This window comes from Ictalurus furcatus, chromosome 14, assembly GCF_023375685.1.
Source record: "Ictalurus furcatus strain D&B chromosome 14, Billie_1.0, whole genome shotgun sequence".
Classification (NCBI taxonomy): Eukaryota; Metazoa; Chordata; class Actinopteri; order Siluriformes; family Ictaluridae; genus Ictalurus; species Ictalurus furcatus.
The window spans coordinates 22190042-22207805 of NC_071268.1; the positions used below are offsets into that span (position 1 = coordinate 22190042).

General features: G+C 38.3%; 1 protein-coding gene across 3 annotated transcripts in view; it reads right to left on the reverse strand.

Annotated features, from left to right (window-relative positions):
- The window catches only part of LOC128618107 (GRAM domain-containing protein 2A), a 36550-nt gene that overhangs the window by 2228 nt on the left and 16558 nt on the right, over positions 1 to 17764 (reverse strand). For 2 of the 3 annotated variants that reach the window (XM_053641528.1, XM_053641529.1), the window contains 9 exons: positions 11984 to 12041; positions 9320 to 9392; positions 8932 to 9035; positions 7421 to 7519; positions 6901 to 6972; positions 6657 to 6719; positions 4326 to 4479; positions 1640 to 1733; positions 1136 to 1243 (listed from right to left, as the gene is read on the reverse strand). In XM_053641528.1, the coding sequence (XP_053497503.1) occupies positions 1136 to 1243; positions 1640 to 1733; positions 4326 to 4479; positions 6657 to 6719; positions 6901 to 6972; positions 7421 to 7519; positions 8932 to 9035; positions 9320 to 9392; positions 11984 to 12041 (825 nt within the window). Of the gene's footprint in view, positions 1 to 1135; positions 1244 to 1639; positions 1734 to 4325; positions 4480 to 6656; positions 6720 to 6900; positions 6973 to 7420; positions 7520 to 8931; positions 9036 to 9319; positions 10146 to 11983; positions 12042 to 17764 lie in introns of those variants that run through there. The other variant, XM_053641530.1, reaches the window with a different exon arrangement.

Here is a 17764-nt window from a genome sequence, read left to right on the forward strand (position 1 = left end):
CATATTATAAATACATGAACTCTATTTAGTATCTCCTGGCTTCAATAAAAAATAGATAGATAGACAGATAGATAGATAGATAGACAGACAGATAGACAGATAGATAGACAGATAGATAGATAGATAGATAGATAGATAGACAGACAGATAGACAGATAGATAGACAGACAGATAGATAGATAGATAGACAGACAGATAGATAGACAGATAGACAGACAGATAGATAGACAGATAGATAGACAGACAGATAGATAGATAGATAGATAGATAGATAGACAGACAGATAGATAGACAGATAGATAGACAGACAGATAGACAGATAGATAGATAGATAGACAGATAGATAGACAGACAGATAGACAGACAGATAGATAGACAGACAGACAGATAGATAGATAGATAGACAGATAGATAGACAGACAGATAGACAGACAGATAGATAGACAGACAGACAGACAGACAGATAGATAGATAGATAGATAGATAGATAGATAGATGGATAGATGAGACAAATAAATAAAATAAACAGAATGTGCTGGATCAAGTGCTATGTTAGAAGCTAGCTGAATAATGAGAATGGAAGCCATATGGTTAAATTAAACCAAATTTGCTCTGATTAAATACTCATGCATGGACTACTCGTGCGGCAAATATATTGGCAATTTCCTATCCTCCTATTAGAATTTTACTTAAATAATTGTCATCTTCTCATTCATATATCATATTATACATTTGTATTTTTTCACTTTTTTAATTTTGTCTCTTGCCTTTATGTTACACTGTATTACAGCAAAGAAAAAAAAACACTTTTTTTTAACTGTTCAGTCCGCATTTTCTATTCCAGATTATTATTATTATTCGGGTTTAAAGGACCGTGTTTAAGAATGGTGGTTGTGGAAAAAACCCCATCTTGTATTCTTCGACTCAAGAAGGATCTGGAGTGAGGTGTGAGTGACATGCAGGACATGTGTAAACTTTTGGACTTCGGTTGCCAACAATGAATACACCCCTATATGTGCGTCTATATAAGAGTTGTGTGTAATAAACGGCCAGTGAAAGTACATAAGCACGTAGATGTTATGTGTGTGTGTGCGTGTGTGTGTGTCTGTGTGTAGGTGTGAGTGTGTGAGCTCACCTCTCTCTCATAGGTAAGGTAGGCTGTGTGTTGAGGAAGGAGAGCTGCTGTTCCAGACTGGACACACGGAAGGCCAGGTAACAGGATGACATAATCAGCAATATAATACTGCAACAGTTTGCAAACCCACACACACACACACACACACATACACACCTGAATATTAGAGTCATTTCACAAATTATGCAGCAGGCATAATCCTAAATTCAAATCTGCTTTTAAATACAGAAAAATAAATGCTTGGACTCTTGCAGTAAAAGAAATAAATCCTCATTCTGAAGACGTGAGGTGAGGACCACAGTGCGTGGTATATTTAAAAGCAAATTTGGAACAAACACAGGACTGGCCAATAGAGGGCAATGTCACGTACAATAAATCAAAAGACACAATATACTGACAACAATTCCACTCGTCATTGGTATAAAATGGCTTTTATCTCTGATGATATCTCAGCAAACATTTCCTAACATACTCGGATGGAGCAGATTTGATTATGGGACATACAGCAGGATGAAGAACTTGAGAAGTTGATATTCCATGTGACCCAGTTCTGGTACAGGCTCAGTCAGCAGAATATTCTCAGCCTCGAGATGTCTCTCTGAAAAGCACAAACCAGGAATAAAAATAATCTTAATGCATAAACTTAAAGCCTTAAACTAGCACATTTGTTACGAGAGCTGCAGGCTCATAAAGTATGCTTGTGTATATCAGAAAGTTCTACGATGATTTACATTTTTTTAAATTAAGATCTTACTTGAGGTTTACATACACCAATATTTATTCAAACTCAATTTTTCACAACTCCACACATCGTTTGTTACCATACATTTCCTGTGCGAGGTCCAATAGGGTCTCTACTTTCATACCAGAAGAGATCGTTTTAAAACAATAGCTAAGAGACAGGTTGGTTTATTTCAGCTTTTATTTACTAGATCAGATTTTCAGGTCAAACGTTTGCATACTTTGTTAGTATTTAGTGGCATTGCCTTTTAACTACTTCATCAATCGCTTGGCACAGCCTTACACATTGTTTTCTCAAATTACTTCGCCAGAATTCTTGCTCATTCCTCCTGACAGAACTGGTGTAACTCAGTTTAGACTTGTGGTCCTCCTTGCTCAGACATTCTTTGCAGGTCTGCTTAGGATCACTGTCCTGCTGAGCTGAAAGACCCAGCTGTGACGGAAGTTTTACATTTCTGGCTGATGTCATATAGTGTTGCTTTGTTTTTGTTTTTTCTAGACAATCCTCCTTCCTCATAATGCTGTCTATTTTCTGAAGTGCACCAAAACATCCCCACAACATGATGCTGCCACCCCCATGCTTCACAGTTGGGATTTCATTTTAAAAGCCTCAGATTTTTTTCTTCCAATCATAATGTTGATCATTATGGCCAAACGGATGAATTTTTGTTCCATCTGACCAAAAGACTGGTGATCACCTGCAAACTTCAGTCTGGCTTTTCTTGGAGTAGGGGCTTCTTCTGTGCACAACAGCATTTCAGGCCATAGCGATGTAGGACTCTCGTAATGGTGGATGTACTGTACATATTCTGTACCTGATGCCTCAAACTCCTTCATCAGCTCCTTTGTTGTCTTGGAGTTCAGTTGAACAGTTTGGACCAACGTTCTCTCATCCCTGGTTGTTAATTTGAATCTTCCAGACTGTTTAAAGAGACAGTCAACTGTTTACCCACTGGAATTCTGATACAGGGAATTGTAGCTGAGATAAATTTGTCTTGAACAAAGTAGATGTCCTAATTGACTTGCCAAAAGAAATCCATGGCCAAATTGAACTGTAAGGAGTTTTGAATATATCTTTAGCCTGGGTGTACCGTATGTAAATGTTTGGCCTCAGCTGTATGAATCCATTTTCTTTTCAAGTGCACCATGCGTTTCTCTATTCCAGCATTTTTATTCAAAGCTTTGAGTGTCTCTTCACTGTTGAAATAAAAACCTCCAGTAACGTATATACTGCAATACATAACATTACAATGTGGTTACAATGGTTATGTAAATATCTAGATGATAACTGTAATTAATACTATTTCCAGGTTTCTGCGGTCTGTATGAAAACCAATCGTCAACGTCGGTCGAATACTGCTGCAAAGCATGTGACGATGGTTTGGTAAACCTGCCGCATGTCGCATTAAAGAAAGTTAAAAAAAAATCACGTGTAAAGACAACCTCACTTTGTTTTTCCTGTACAGCCTTTGACAATATACGTTCCTCTTACTAGCTCTGAATCTGTCTGTGAGCATCATACGAATACCAGCCTTGACACGGAACATATCATTTAAAACAAGTGTTTACGTACTTTCCTTTAAATAAATATTTGAACTGGTGATTAACAAGATAACAGAGTATGCGAGTTCTGTGCTAAAACACAAATGATTGTGAAACCATCATCTCTTGGTGGGTGGAAGCCTAGAAATACACCACTGTAGTAATAGTCTGGTTACTGAATACTGTATCTAATAAGAGTTTAATTTGGGTTTCAACTGAAGGTAAACAAGCATAATAACGGGGCTTTAATTCTGCAGCCCAAGGTGAAATGAATTACATATACATACAGTGGGGTCCAAAAGTCTGAGAGCGTTAGTGAAAATGCTTCTATTTTGCATTATTTTCTAATTCAATGCCACAATTTTCATTACAAATGATGTTACTGGCAACTTGAGTGAAAAGTTGAAATATTTACACGAATTTCACAGTTTTTTAGTTTTTGGTTCATCCCTTATTTGCTTTAATGACGGCGTGCACTCGAGCTGGTATGGACTCCACAAGTTTATGTAAAACCTTACGATCCATTTTTAGATCAAATCCATCGGAGAGTCGTCTGAACACGTGCTTCAATAGAGCAGATTAGACATGAGGAAAATCTGACCTTTTGTACAAAGCCGTTAACATGATCAGTATCGGACAATTGCTTACATTTAAAAATAGGAACCTAGAAATAGTGCAGAATCTTGAATACGAACTATTCAAGATATTGAACAATGACTTTCTTTCTTTTAAATCAATTTCCCCATTTGTTTATTTACAGTTTTCTATGAAAAATATACCTGATCGATATTAGCAAACAAGTGGGCAACTGTATACATTTTTGCATGATTTGTAAAGATCACATGCTCAGTACTATGAAAGTCTGATAGTGTGTGTGTGTGTGTGTGTGTGTGTGTGTGTGTGGTACCCTGCAGTTGAGTTTCACTTGTAAACGGAGGCTTTCCGGCACTGCTGGTGGAATTTCCCAACAGATCAGGTAGAGAGGAGGAGACGGATGGAACTGAAGTCTTCCTGCGCCATTTTAACACTGCAGGGTAATCGCTGGCCACTGGGAACTCGTCCTGAGAGACAAAGAGACCACAGAGACTAAGAAAGAGAGATGATTTTGCAACTTTGCTTTTGAACTATGCGTTTGAGCTCTAAAACATAGATTAATAAGGAAAAATCCACCCTGAGCGACCTGCATATTAACCATTAAAACTAACGTGATCTCCGATTAACGGTTTACATACATACCCCTTACAGAACCTGCAACATATCAATATTTATTTAAATAATATTAATTAATATGATAAGCGGGGTCATAAAAATTGCATTTAGTTTTGTATTTAGTCCTGCCCTGAATAAGCTGTTTCACATATTTGATTCTTTTGTTCAGAGCGCTGTTAAAGCATCCATTTTTCACCTCAGAAATATAGCAAGACTGCGTCACTATGCTAAATTTCTCAGCAGTTGAAAAGCTGATAAACTCATTCGTTGTCACTCGGATAGATTACTGTAACGCCCTTTTAGCCGGAGTTTCTAAATCCACACTCGATGGGCTCCAATATGCACAAAACTCTGCCGCCAGGATCCTGACTTTGACCAGGACATGCAGTCATATTACTCCTGTTCTGGAGTCCTTGCACTGGCTCCCGGTCAGGTTCCATGTCCATTTTAAAATTATGATCCTGACATACAAAGCATTACATGGCTTGGCTTCTCAGTACTTATCTGCTTTATTAATTCCACACACCCCAAATCGCAGACTGCGCTCCTCACGGTGTAATCTGTTAACTGTTCCACAAACACGCTTAAAATCTATAGGTGACAGGGCTTCTTCTGTCTCCGCTCCTTCCCTTTGGAACGCTCTTCCTCTCGAACTTAGGGACGCTCAGACCTTTGGCATTTTTAAATCTCAACTCAAGACATACTTTTTTTTAACTTGCATTTACTTGCTGATGTCTACTTTTATAATAATAATAATAATAATATTAATAATAATTATTATTATTATTATTTATGTGTACTGCATATTTTGTGTACAGTGCTTTGAGAAGCTACTTTTAAAGGTGCTCTATAGAATAAAGTTTATTATTACTATTATTATAACAGATGTTTACATATAGTCCACAATAATAAATGTTTACACCAACGAACCAGTTCAAAAGTTTACATACGCTTGATTCTTGATCCTGTGTGTTGATACCTGGATGATCAATGACTGTGTTTATGTTTTGTGATAGTTGTTCATGAGTCGTTTGTTTGTCCTGTTCTTCAGAGAAATCCTCCAGGTCCTGCACATTCTTTACTTTTCCAACATCTTCTACATATTTGACCCCTTTCCAACAGCGGCTATGATTTGATCTTTTCACGCTGAGGACAACTGAGGGACTCGTACACGACTAGTACAAAAGGTGCAAACATTCACTGAAATGTGTCATTTGTTATGATTTTGTTTAAAGATCTTTAAAGATCAGAAGCTAAATAAGATATTTACATGTTTCCCAGAAGACAACGTAATAACAATTTACACCGATCATCCTGTTCAAAAGTTTAAGAATAAAGCCTATGTAAACTTTTGTGTAAATTCAGATATCATTGTGTCTTGCGGACTTTATGTAAACACCTGTTACGTGAAATAGCTTATTCAGGGCGGAACTAAATAAAAAAACAAAGTGCAATTTTTATGATACCTCTTATTTAAAAAAAAAAAATTATTAACATGTTGCAGATTCTGCAAGGGGTATGTAAACTAATGAGCACAACTGTAAGCGCACTTAGAATGTCCTCCTGTGACGTTAGCACAGCACACACCTGCTATCTTCACACAGGGAAAGGAATAAGCAGCCAACAAATTAGCAACACAACTGCTAATCACATCATAAATATTTGAATGTAAACATATTTAACGTGTTTCAGAGTGGAGTTTTCCTTTAGGACAAAAACCTGTACTTTTACAGTCCCAAAGCATACACTCAGGATATAGATTGGAAATGTATGAATTTATCCCTGATGAGCAAGCCGAGGCAACGGTGGCGAGGAAAAACTCCCTGAGACGATATCTGTCTACATACACAAACACACACATGTGCTATCAATGTCTGAGTCAACTCTTTCTGCCAAAGTAAAGCAAGCTGAACCTGGACTGAGTCAACAGTGTTGTGTAAAGTGTACACACTACAGTGGGTAAGTGTACAAACGTAACGTAATGTTGTGCTCTAAATGAATCCTAACTCAGAGGATTCCAATTGCTTACAGTTGATAGTGAGCCAGGCTCTTCTAGATACTGCTTTAGACTCAGACTCTTCTTCCCATTGACCTGTAGAGCAAAGGTGCATCAAAATTTACATAATAGCAACAACTTTAAAAAAAACAAACAAACAAACAAACAAAAAACAACGATTCATATCAAGAGCATTCAGTAATGGTGTACATGTGTCACAGACCTGGCATATGTGATATTGTGTGTTTGCTCTTGCACATGAGCGTGTTTGTTTTACCTGCAGATGGGTGCAGATTCTCCTGAGGACATCATACACGTTGTCCCGAGACAGGAGCGAGACAAAAACATACTGCAGAAAGAGAAAGAGTTAAAGATGTTAGATGCGGATCTGGAGAACCGGTGCTATAATAATCATATGAATATGTCAAATACAGGAATATCTTCATCTTGAGGTGTCCAGTCTCCGGAAACGGTTTATTATACATAGCTAATGCATGTATATTGTTTCTGTTGTACTGTATCACAGCACAATAATTACGATGACTGAGATAGCCATGTCCAACAATAACCAAAGTCAATGATCCAGACGTTCAGCTATTATTAATCTACTGTGATGTGTCTTTGAACCCTAAACACTGCACAGTTTGTGGCTTGCCATCTGATGTTTGCTTGTCCCATTTATTTCCACTGGCTCTTCAGTGGCTATGTTGAGTCTGACTGTGCAGGCCGGTTTGTGAACAAACAAACGTACAATTTATTCAGGGTGTACAACGTGTGCCTATGGTATTTGAGAATACCTTCTGACTGGTGTCTGTAGTGATGGCGAGGCCATTAGGGACCAGGCCAGCTGTTTTGTGCTTCTTCACCAGACGAACTGAAACTACAGGGATAGCCACCTGAGACCCGCACACACACACACACACACACACACACACACAAATTAATATTATGACTACCTTGTTCCAGTCTCTCACTGTGACTCATTTGATCATTTTACTAGTTAAAGCACATTCAAATCAGTTACAAGGGGGTTAAAATGTCTCGTGTAACTAAGTACACTGAAACTAAATGAGCATCCAGCCAGCAGAAGAGTAAACACACAAAGTTACTGATAGCAGTAGGTCGAGAGTTTAGGATGTACTGGTTTTGTGATTGAGTCACGTGCCCTGTGTTCTAGTGACCTGTGTGCATGTTTATCAGACCAATCCTGATTTGACCTAAAAATGAAAACATCCAAAGCACATGATTTCCTTTTCTCTGTCCTCTTTCTGCATGTTTTTTCTTCCTTTTTTTTTTTTTTTTTTTTTTTTTTTTTTTTTTTAGTGTTTTTGGGATGAACCGATGCAAACTGGACAAGAATGAAAAGGGTGTATAGGATGTAAGAATAGGAAAAGATAACTATTGGTTATCGGGGCACCCCTAGTTTAAAAACTCAGTAATGCTTTCCTTTTCAAAATTGTTCTGAAGAGCACCCCGTGCCCGAGTTCCCTGGGATAGGCTCCAGGCTCCCTGCAACCCTGTGTAGGATAAGCGGAATGGAAAATGGATGGATGGAGTTACCCTTTGATGCTAGACTTATTGGGACACCCAATAAGTACATTTATACAGCAAATATTCAGCTAAAGTTAAGTGTCTGGATAAACACACTCATTCCACAATAACTACTGGTGCTATTCAATAAAATTTGGAAAAGGAAAGCATTACTGGGGTTTTAAACTAGGGGTATGTCTCGATCAGCTCCCTAGCTCGTGAATCAGTATATCGCGTACATAAGTTCAGGCACTGGTAAGGACCCAGGCGTGCTAAACGTTGGAACACTGATGACTCGATTTCCGGAGAGATGACTTCGTACTCGCGTTGTAAAACGTCACCAGAAATTAAAAACATTAATTTAAACGTTTTATATAATCATATAAATTAACAAATTTAATCACACGCATTTCAGTCATGGTACTTCAAGCAGGATCATAGGCTAGCTAGTGTTTTTAAAAAAAAAAAAATCATTAAACACTTAAAAGTCATTAGACTCAAACAAACCGTATACAGAACGTCAAATAAAGTTAAAACTCGCTAGCGTAAGTAAGCTCCTACACCAGGTATCCCACATCAAACTCTAAAGTTCTTCATTTCTAACCTATTATATTAAACAGGGAAAACTTTACACCTCAGATGGTTTACATGGACCCGCTCAAGAGAAAGTGAAATTGATGTCTTCAATAGCGCGTATATAGAGCATGTGTGTGTAAGTGAAACTAATCTCGCTAGTGAACAAGTACACAATCTACTTCTCCCACCCTCCAGAGCTAACCTTGATGTCCTTGCCAAACAGGTTAGCGTAGAAACACAGCCAGTTGCGGGAGATATAGAGTCGTCCTTGCAGCAAGATATCCCTTAGGAGTGCACACGAGTACACTAAGAGTTGAAACAGAAATGGAATTAGGGTCAGTTTTCCTACTTACGAAGTAGTTTCAGATTCCACAGCTGCCAAAACAAATGCACTGCGGTAACGACTCGAGGTTTACGTTTCTGATAGTGTGTTCTGTAACTGATATATGCGTACATGACAAGTTAAATAAACCTATTCAACACTGTGCTGTACATTGAAACAGATTCCACGTCGAGTATGTTTATAGCTAAACCAGCACGACCCACGCAATGAGAAACACACGTCTGAGATAGTAAACCTCACACTGTACCTTTCATGAGGATCTCCTCTTTGGGAATGTTCTGGAAAAGTTTGTGGTACTGAGAGTTGTACTTGCTGACAGTCTGTAAGGGGAGACAGGGTGGCTGGGTTAGATGGGGAGCGCTGCTTTTGCTTGCCTGTTTCAATCCAGCTGGTGTCCAGCTTAGATTCTGGATTAAACTAGACATCCTCTTTCTTACACTCTGTGTGGCATGTCTGTCACCAATATACAGGTGTCCCATAAGTCCAGCATGACAGGAGAACAATGGATCAATGGCAAAACAAAAGCTTTTATTTACAGAACGTGCTCAATATGTCCAGTATTTATCTCCATACACAAATTTAAACATAATATCTACTCAATAAACAGATTGAGTTATGATGTTACATGACTCAATAATGCACAAATGTTCAGCATTCCTCACTTTTGCTTTCAAATTGATGTTTCTTTCCTAAGAGTAGAATTATTCGGATTTGCTCTTCCTTGCTCAGATACATCATGGTCTGTAAATTTTTTTTAAAAATATACATTTACCCTGTGATGCATGGTGGCTTAGTGATTAGCATGTTTGCCTTGCACCTCCAGGGTTGGGGGTTGGAATCCCGTCTCTGCCCTGCGTGCGGAGTTTGTATGTTCTCCTCGTGCTTTGGGGGTTTCCTCCAGTACTCCGGTTTCCTTTCCCAGTCCAAAGACATGCACGGTAGGCTGGTTGGCGTTTCCAAATTATCCGTGGTGTGTGAACGTGTGTGCAATTGTGCACTGTGATGGGTTGGCACCCCTGTCCCCCGCCTCGTATCGCGAGTTCCCTGGGATAGTCTCCAGGCTCCCTGCAACCCTGTGTAGGATAAGCGGTATGAAAATGGATGGATGGAGTCACCCTTTGATGCTAGACTTATTGGACACCCTGTACATTTATCCAGCAAATATTCAGCTAAAGTTAAGTGACTGGATAAACACACTCATTCTACAATTTTGCCAGAAGAAGCCTCTTATATAAAAACACTACAGGTTTTCAGAGAACCAATGGGAATACGTCAAGAACCAATGGGAATATGTTGCGCAAATATATCGATCCGAATATGTTCAGCGATATCCGCAAAAACACGATACAGCGGCTGAGAAGATGCGTAGAGCGTAAGGGTGAACATGTGTTGTAAACAATAAATACAAAATGAAGTATATGTAGTTTTACTCTCATTGGTTCCTGACTTTGCAGACACCCTGTAATTTTAAAAGTAATTTGATTTCTGCAACTAGGTATCAGAAAAAGTGTTTTCAGATTGTGAAAATTGAGTCATTTAGATGTATGCTCCTAAGAATAATACCAAATCACCCCTAATTCCAGTCACGATTCCAGTCATGATCTCTTTCCTCACCTTGATCCACCTTCCGAATCTCCCTGACACCAAAACCATCTTACTGCTGTATTAGACTCCACGACACTGTTTCCCTCTCAGCTCTCTGTGAACTCAAAGCTCATTCCTCCACTCCAGTTGATCCCTGAGTCTCTACATCCTTAATCTGCTTATCTTCGCCCATTAGCAATGGAAAGTCTCACACCTGCATCTCGACTGGAAACGAGCAGAGATTTCCACTTGATAAAAACCTTACTGAACACCCCCAGTGAGTTTTTATTGCTTCCCTAATGTTTAACTATGTAAATGAATCAAGCGAGCATGTGAAACGCTAAATAGCAGAAGACTACACCGGTGAGATAAAGGAAACTGTTGATGATTAGACTCGCACTGAAATGCCTGTCCTACTGGCAGTGCTCTAAGCATCAAACCAGCCTGTTAAATTAAATTAAATTAAATTAAATTAAATTACTAATTCAGTTAACTTTCCTTTTAGTGAGGTTGCTTTAATCTGGTGGTCCCTTTAAGATGTTAGTGTTCATGATGACGTCGAAGGTCACATGACAATGGTAACATGTCGGATGTAGTATGTCCGGTATTCATACTACACACACATACTGATTAGTACGTACCGTTTCTACGGCTGCGCAGTACGTACTGCATCGAATGCAGTATATACTGTAACAGTACGCAATTTCGGACGCAGCCCATGTCTTCCTCAATACCATTTGCTCGCATTCCTTTGACTTCCTGAATACCATATATGGAGCTGTTCCCTCTCTTACATTGATATGCGTCCTGTCTTATGCGATTATGTCCTTCCACCTAGCGCCTATGGATACGTTTATAAATTTAAAATTGATATCCTGAATTTTTATATTTCTGTAAAGCTGCTTTGTGACAATGTCCATTGTTAAAAGTGCTATATAAATCAAATTTAGTTGAAAATGACAAAAAAAAAAAACCCCAGACAAAAAAAGAAAAAAAAAGAAAAGGAATAGTCTGATGTCAGTTGTCTGGAGATCACTGCCACAAATTCTTTCCATCGAGATGTGAAAAACTGACTCGTCCACATAAACATGTACTTAAACAGCAATAACTGCAATAACACCTGCAGCTGAACAGAGCACATGTACACAAACCCATGTACACACACCGCACACAAACACACACCTAATAGCAGAAAGGAAACTGTTGAATGATGTTTGAATTCTTGGTTTCACACCAAGGAAATATTCACCATAATGGAAAGTACTTAAGTTTCATCCTTTCTTCCTAGGGAGTTGTGTGGGTGAAAGAAAGAATAGATGTTACTCACAGATCCCCGATAACATTTCTTTACGTCTTCGTATGAGAGATCATCTATCAGCTGCAGCCTATGACATGCAATAAAACACACACACACACACACACACACACACACACACACACACGGTCATATTGATATATATGCATACACTATGTGTATGTGTGTGTGTGTGTGTATATATATATGTATATATATTGGCATCAGCCAATAAAACAATATTATAATAAACCTGTCTGTACTAGTGATATGTATGTCGCATAAGGAAAATGTTAAGAAGAAATAAAAGTACATAAGAAAAACAAAAACCTGCCTTTACAATGCATTTGAATGTTGGAGAAAAAAAATTACATAAAAGTTTACACTTTAGGGCAGTTTTGAGAAGCCGTGTTTCAATCGGCCAATGAACGGTTCAACGTTTCCTTCCAGAATATTTGAAAGTCAGCTGCTATTATCATCACATCAGCAGCTGGACTTTTGAGTACAGAAATTAAGCTCCATTTTGCGGGTGGGATTTTGTGTTTATGTACCAGGAATGCAAATCCAGCCCTGGTGTATAGGTACTAGAGCGTGTTTAACCTCACAGCCACTGCTCCTCCCTGGCTGCAAAGTGTGCATGTAATATCGCTTCCTCAAACACCACTCACTACCCAAGTCATTAGCACTTGTCTGACCCCATCCGCCACACTACATCTTCTCGAGAGGCAGAAGATATTTCATTTGTTTGCTCATAGAACAAAACACCAGGCAACACTGGGTAGCAGAGAACCCTCTCTTGTACAGAATGATCATTTAGTACTAATAAAACACTAAATTGAATCAGTACTGACAAACTCAGGACTGGCATCTGACCAGTATGGACAAGGTATAACGATTACAATTACACTGAAATGCATGTCCTACAGGCAGAGCTCGAAGGTCAAGTGTCTCAGAGTGGGGTGTGTGAAGCACCTGCTGCATTCGACTAAAAATCCTAACTCATAATTCCCAACCTCCAACCAGGAAAAACCAAAGAAAATGCCCCATCAACTCGGAATTCTTACTCGGGAACTTGAGTTCAGCAAGTGAAGTCAAATCAACATGGCTGCGCACCGGATCAGGAGTAGCACTTCTTACCTTTAAAGGAGTTATCATGTATATACAAGTATTTGCTATAGAGCAATCAACATACAGACCTATTAGCTTGTTAAATCTATAACACTGACTATACAGATTGCCGTTTTAAGGAGTTTTAGCTTGTTGCTAACAAAAGACAAAAACGGAGGCTCGATTGAACGGAGGTAGAAAATGGCACATTCGTACACTACGGACAATTTGGAAATGGCAATCAGCCTACAGTGCGTGTTTGCTGGACTGGCGGAGGAAACCGGAGTAGCCGGAGGAAACCCCCGAAGCACAGGGAGAACATGCAAGCTCCACACACACAGGACGGACTCACGATTCGAACCCCCAACCCCCGGAGGTGCGAGGCAAACACTAAGCCCCCTATAGCTATTATAGTTCTAATCTTATCTGACTGGTCACTTGAATATTTAGGGTTAAAAGCAAATCTCAATAACTCAAAAACAAGTTTCATATAAATAATGCTAACTTGCACCTAATGTGTTCTGTCAGTGGAAAGTTTTTATTCCCATTGCAATAAATAGTCAAACGATTATTGTGCACATTTAAATAATTAACCTAATACTTTTGATCATGCATAAAATCTTTTTTCTTTTCTTTTTTTCTTTTTTACCGAGCGGAGCCGTGGAAAGTATTTTACAGTTCATCCATAAATTGCAAATGGTTTGAGAAACCCTGATCTAAAGATACTGCAGAAGAATTAAACCTCATATGTGATAAAGCACATTTTTTCAAATATTTACTGATCTCTGTAACAGGAGTCTCTCTGACATGAAGCAAGCCCAGAATCAGGCTGCAATAATAATAAAAAATTGCAAAAAAGGCTGGGAAAATAAATAAATAAAAAGATTTGCACAATCAACCACAGTAGGGTTCAAACTGCACAGCATAAAGTAGGTCATGAAAACAAAATATCTGACATCAGCTGTCTGGAGCTTTCAGTAGGTAGTGAAATGATGTCATTACCACATTGTGTACAATATATATAAAAAAAACATAAACAGCTAGTTATAAACAGTCATAAAAGTAATAACACATGTATTTACAAAAGATATCCTACACACTAAACCCACCCACAGCCAACCGTACAGTACATACACTATAACACATAACACAAATAAATCTAATCAGGTGCTACTGTAGATTTATTTATTTCAGTTCCTGCTATTATCAGTTCTCACTGGAGCACTGCTGTAAAAGGCTTTGTAGAGTAAATATTCCTTTTGTAGTTAATAAAGCAATAAATCACATAACAATGACATTTTTACTGTTCATTTGTGTAACTAGTGATAAAAACCAATCAGAGTGGATTACTGCAGAGATAAAACTGGACCTGGTTGCATCAAATACCTAATATGAGTCATATATATATATATATATATATATATATATATATATATATATATATATACACACACACACACACACACACACACTACCAGTCAAAAGTTTAGACATACTCATTCTTTATTTTTATTATTTTTCCCCACATTGTAGAATAATAATAATAAAGTCATCAAAACTCTGGAGTAAGACAAATGGAGCTATGGGAATTATGTTGTGATAAAAAATCCTAAATAAATCAAAATAATTTAATATTTTATCATCTTCAAAGTAGACGTCCTTTTTGTCTAGAATTTCCAGAAATGTATTCTTGGCATTTTCTCGACTGATTTCTTGAGGAATTTCCCTGAGATGTTTTTTAAACAGTGTTAAAGGAGTTCCCTCCTATGCAGGACTCTTATCGGCTGCTTTTCGGAAATATTTCGCGCCGAGTCGTCCGTTTAAAAAAAAGATTTTTTTTGTAAATAAAATGTTAGTTTTCTATTGAAAGAAATGAAGATGTCGGCACGATTATATTTTTGTCTACAACACCGATTTCAAACATTTACTCATACACCTTCATACAATCATGAGAAACATTTCAGTGTCGTGTCTTCAGACTTTTGACCCGTAATGTGTGTATATAATGTTACTAAATTAATACAGAAATTAATTAAATGTATAAGTACTATTATTAGTATTAATAATTCATAAGATAACTTTCGGCAGCAATTACTGCTCTGAGCTATGTGGTTCCAGACCCTAACATAATAAAATATGAAAATAAGGGGTAAGTTATTGACCAGGTCGAGTAGGTGTGTTAGAGCAGGGAAATGACCCGGACCACAGTCGGGCTCCTCTGCCATACATCCTTTGGAAAAAAACTCAAGCTGTTGTGCAACCAGTCATTCTAGTCTAACTAACATGAAACGTGTCAAAGCTGCTGAAATCATGTGTAAAGCTCAGTTCGCTCTTGTCTTTGTCACATTAACAAACTAAACTGACATCCACTGTGACAAATGACAGTTTGATAGGCATGTACAGTATGTGACTTCTTAATTAAAACAAGAATGCTACATGTCACATCATGTCAATATAAGCCCACACACACACACACACACCTCCAGGCACATGAATCAGTGAATGTATTCACCAGTAGGCCTCACACTGTCATGAAGTTGTTGTGACGAGACTGATCTGAAGTCTGCAGTGGAGTGGCTGAACAGTGTTTGGAGAAAAGGTTAGAATCCTGCATCCTGAGTCATCCATGTGTCTGTACAAACACTGACATTTTTATGGCAAGAATTGTTTCTGTCTGTGGCAAAAGAAATTTGATTCAGGAAATGACTGTGAAAAGTGGAAGACTGGGCTTACTATATGTATATTATATGTATATTACTATATATGTTGCAGTCATAAGTTTACATACCCCTTGAAGAATCTGCAAAATATTAATCATTTAAAAAATACTAATAAGAGGGATCATAAAAAATTGCATTTAGGTTTTTATTTAGTCCCGCCCTGAATAAGCTATTTCACATAACAGATGTTTACATAAAGTCCACAAGACACAATAATAACTGAATTTATACAAATGAACCAGTTCAAAAGTTTTAACATGCTTGATTCTTAATACTATGCTGTTACCTGGATGATCAACGACTGTGTTTATGTTTTGTGAGAGGTGTTCATGAGTCCCTTGTTTGTCCTGAGCAGTTAATCTGCCCACTGTTCTTCAGAAAAATCCTCCAGGTCCTGCACATTCTTTACTTTTCCAGTCTCTTCTGCATATTTGACCCCTTTCCAACAACAGAAATGATTTGAAATCCATCTTTTCACGCTGAGGACAACTGAGGGACTCGTACACGACTATTACAAAAGGTGCAAACATTCACTGATGCTCAAGAAGGCAACACGATACATTAAAGTGCACCTATTATGGTTTTGAAACGTGTCTCCTACAGTAGATTTACATGCATCCAAAGTCAAAAAACACTTTAACGTGCTCATAATTTAAACTGCAGCACTACATTTTTTCCCCCCAGTGTCAAAAACGACTCGTTCAATGATTCCTTCTAAAGGATTCATTCTGAACTCCTCCTTTCAGAGAGCATACTCTGCTCTGATTGGTCAGATGTCCCAGTCTGTTGTGATTGGTCTACCGCTGTCAGCGTGTTTCAAAAAGGAAACGCCCACTACCGTAACGAGTTTCAGCACCGTCTGTCAGCGAGCAGCCGATGAAGACCAGAGGCGGGGCTTTTTATTACAAACCTACGTAGGTTAGTACAGGAAGTAAGTCTGGAATCACTAACGACTCATTTCAGCTGTTCAGAATCGGTTCCTTCTTTTGGGAGTCAATAACTCCGTTTGTCGTGCGCTTTGATTTTTGAAACTTTGAAGACTTTTTACATTCACAAACAGCTCGCTATATGACACACTACATGAAAGGAAATATCTGAAAAACCATAATAGGTGCACTTTAAGGGCTGGGGGTGTGTAAACTTTTGAACAGGATGATCGGTATAAATTATTATTTAGTCTTCTGGAAAACATGTAAATATCTTACGAAGCTTCTGAAGGGCAGTACTAAATGAAACAAAAAATCTTTAAACAAAATAATAACATACATGCCGACCATCCTGGTACATTACGTATTAAGTTACGTATTGGGTTCGATTTGTCACGTTACTTACTGTTTCTATTTTTGTGATGCCAGGGAAAGTGTTGCTATGGTTTTTAATATATAGATCCAGACATTCATAAGACTGGAGCAATGTCATTAGCTGAATTTTGTGGTGCAAGAGCTCATACTGAGAGTATCACCAAAAAAAGCATGGGTCACATGCTGGCATGCTTGGCTAAAAATCTTCTTTTATATGAGAGAAATTGGTAGCAGAGTAATAAAAAATAATAAAAACAGCAAACGGATGAACCGAGTCATTTCCATTTTGCAGACCTGAGTGCACAAAAGCGATGTTTACGTAATCGTGCAATCGAGCCAGGGTTCAGAAGGAATAATTCCTGCCACCAAACGAGTCCAGAATCGGTCCTGAGTACGGGCGCAAGTATTCAGACCCAGTGTGAAAACGCTCCTAGAGTTTAACTGCCAAACTTGCGACTGTCATAGCACTGCAAAAAGTACTTCCAATTCTGTTTAGTTAAGTTTAGCATTTTTAACAAAAATGTCCTTCAAAAGATGACCATGAGTGATGATCACATGCAGGATGCTGCAACACACGACCTGTGTACTGGAACAAAAAATGTCACGGGTGTGCGCTTTATATTACTGTCCTGCAGGCAGGCTGGACCAGGTTGTCAGGTCTAATGATAATGATAATGAGTCTTTAT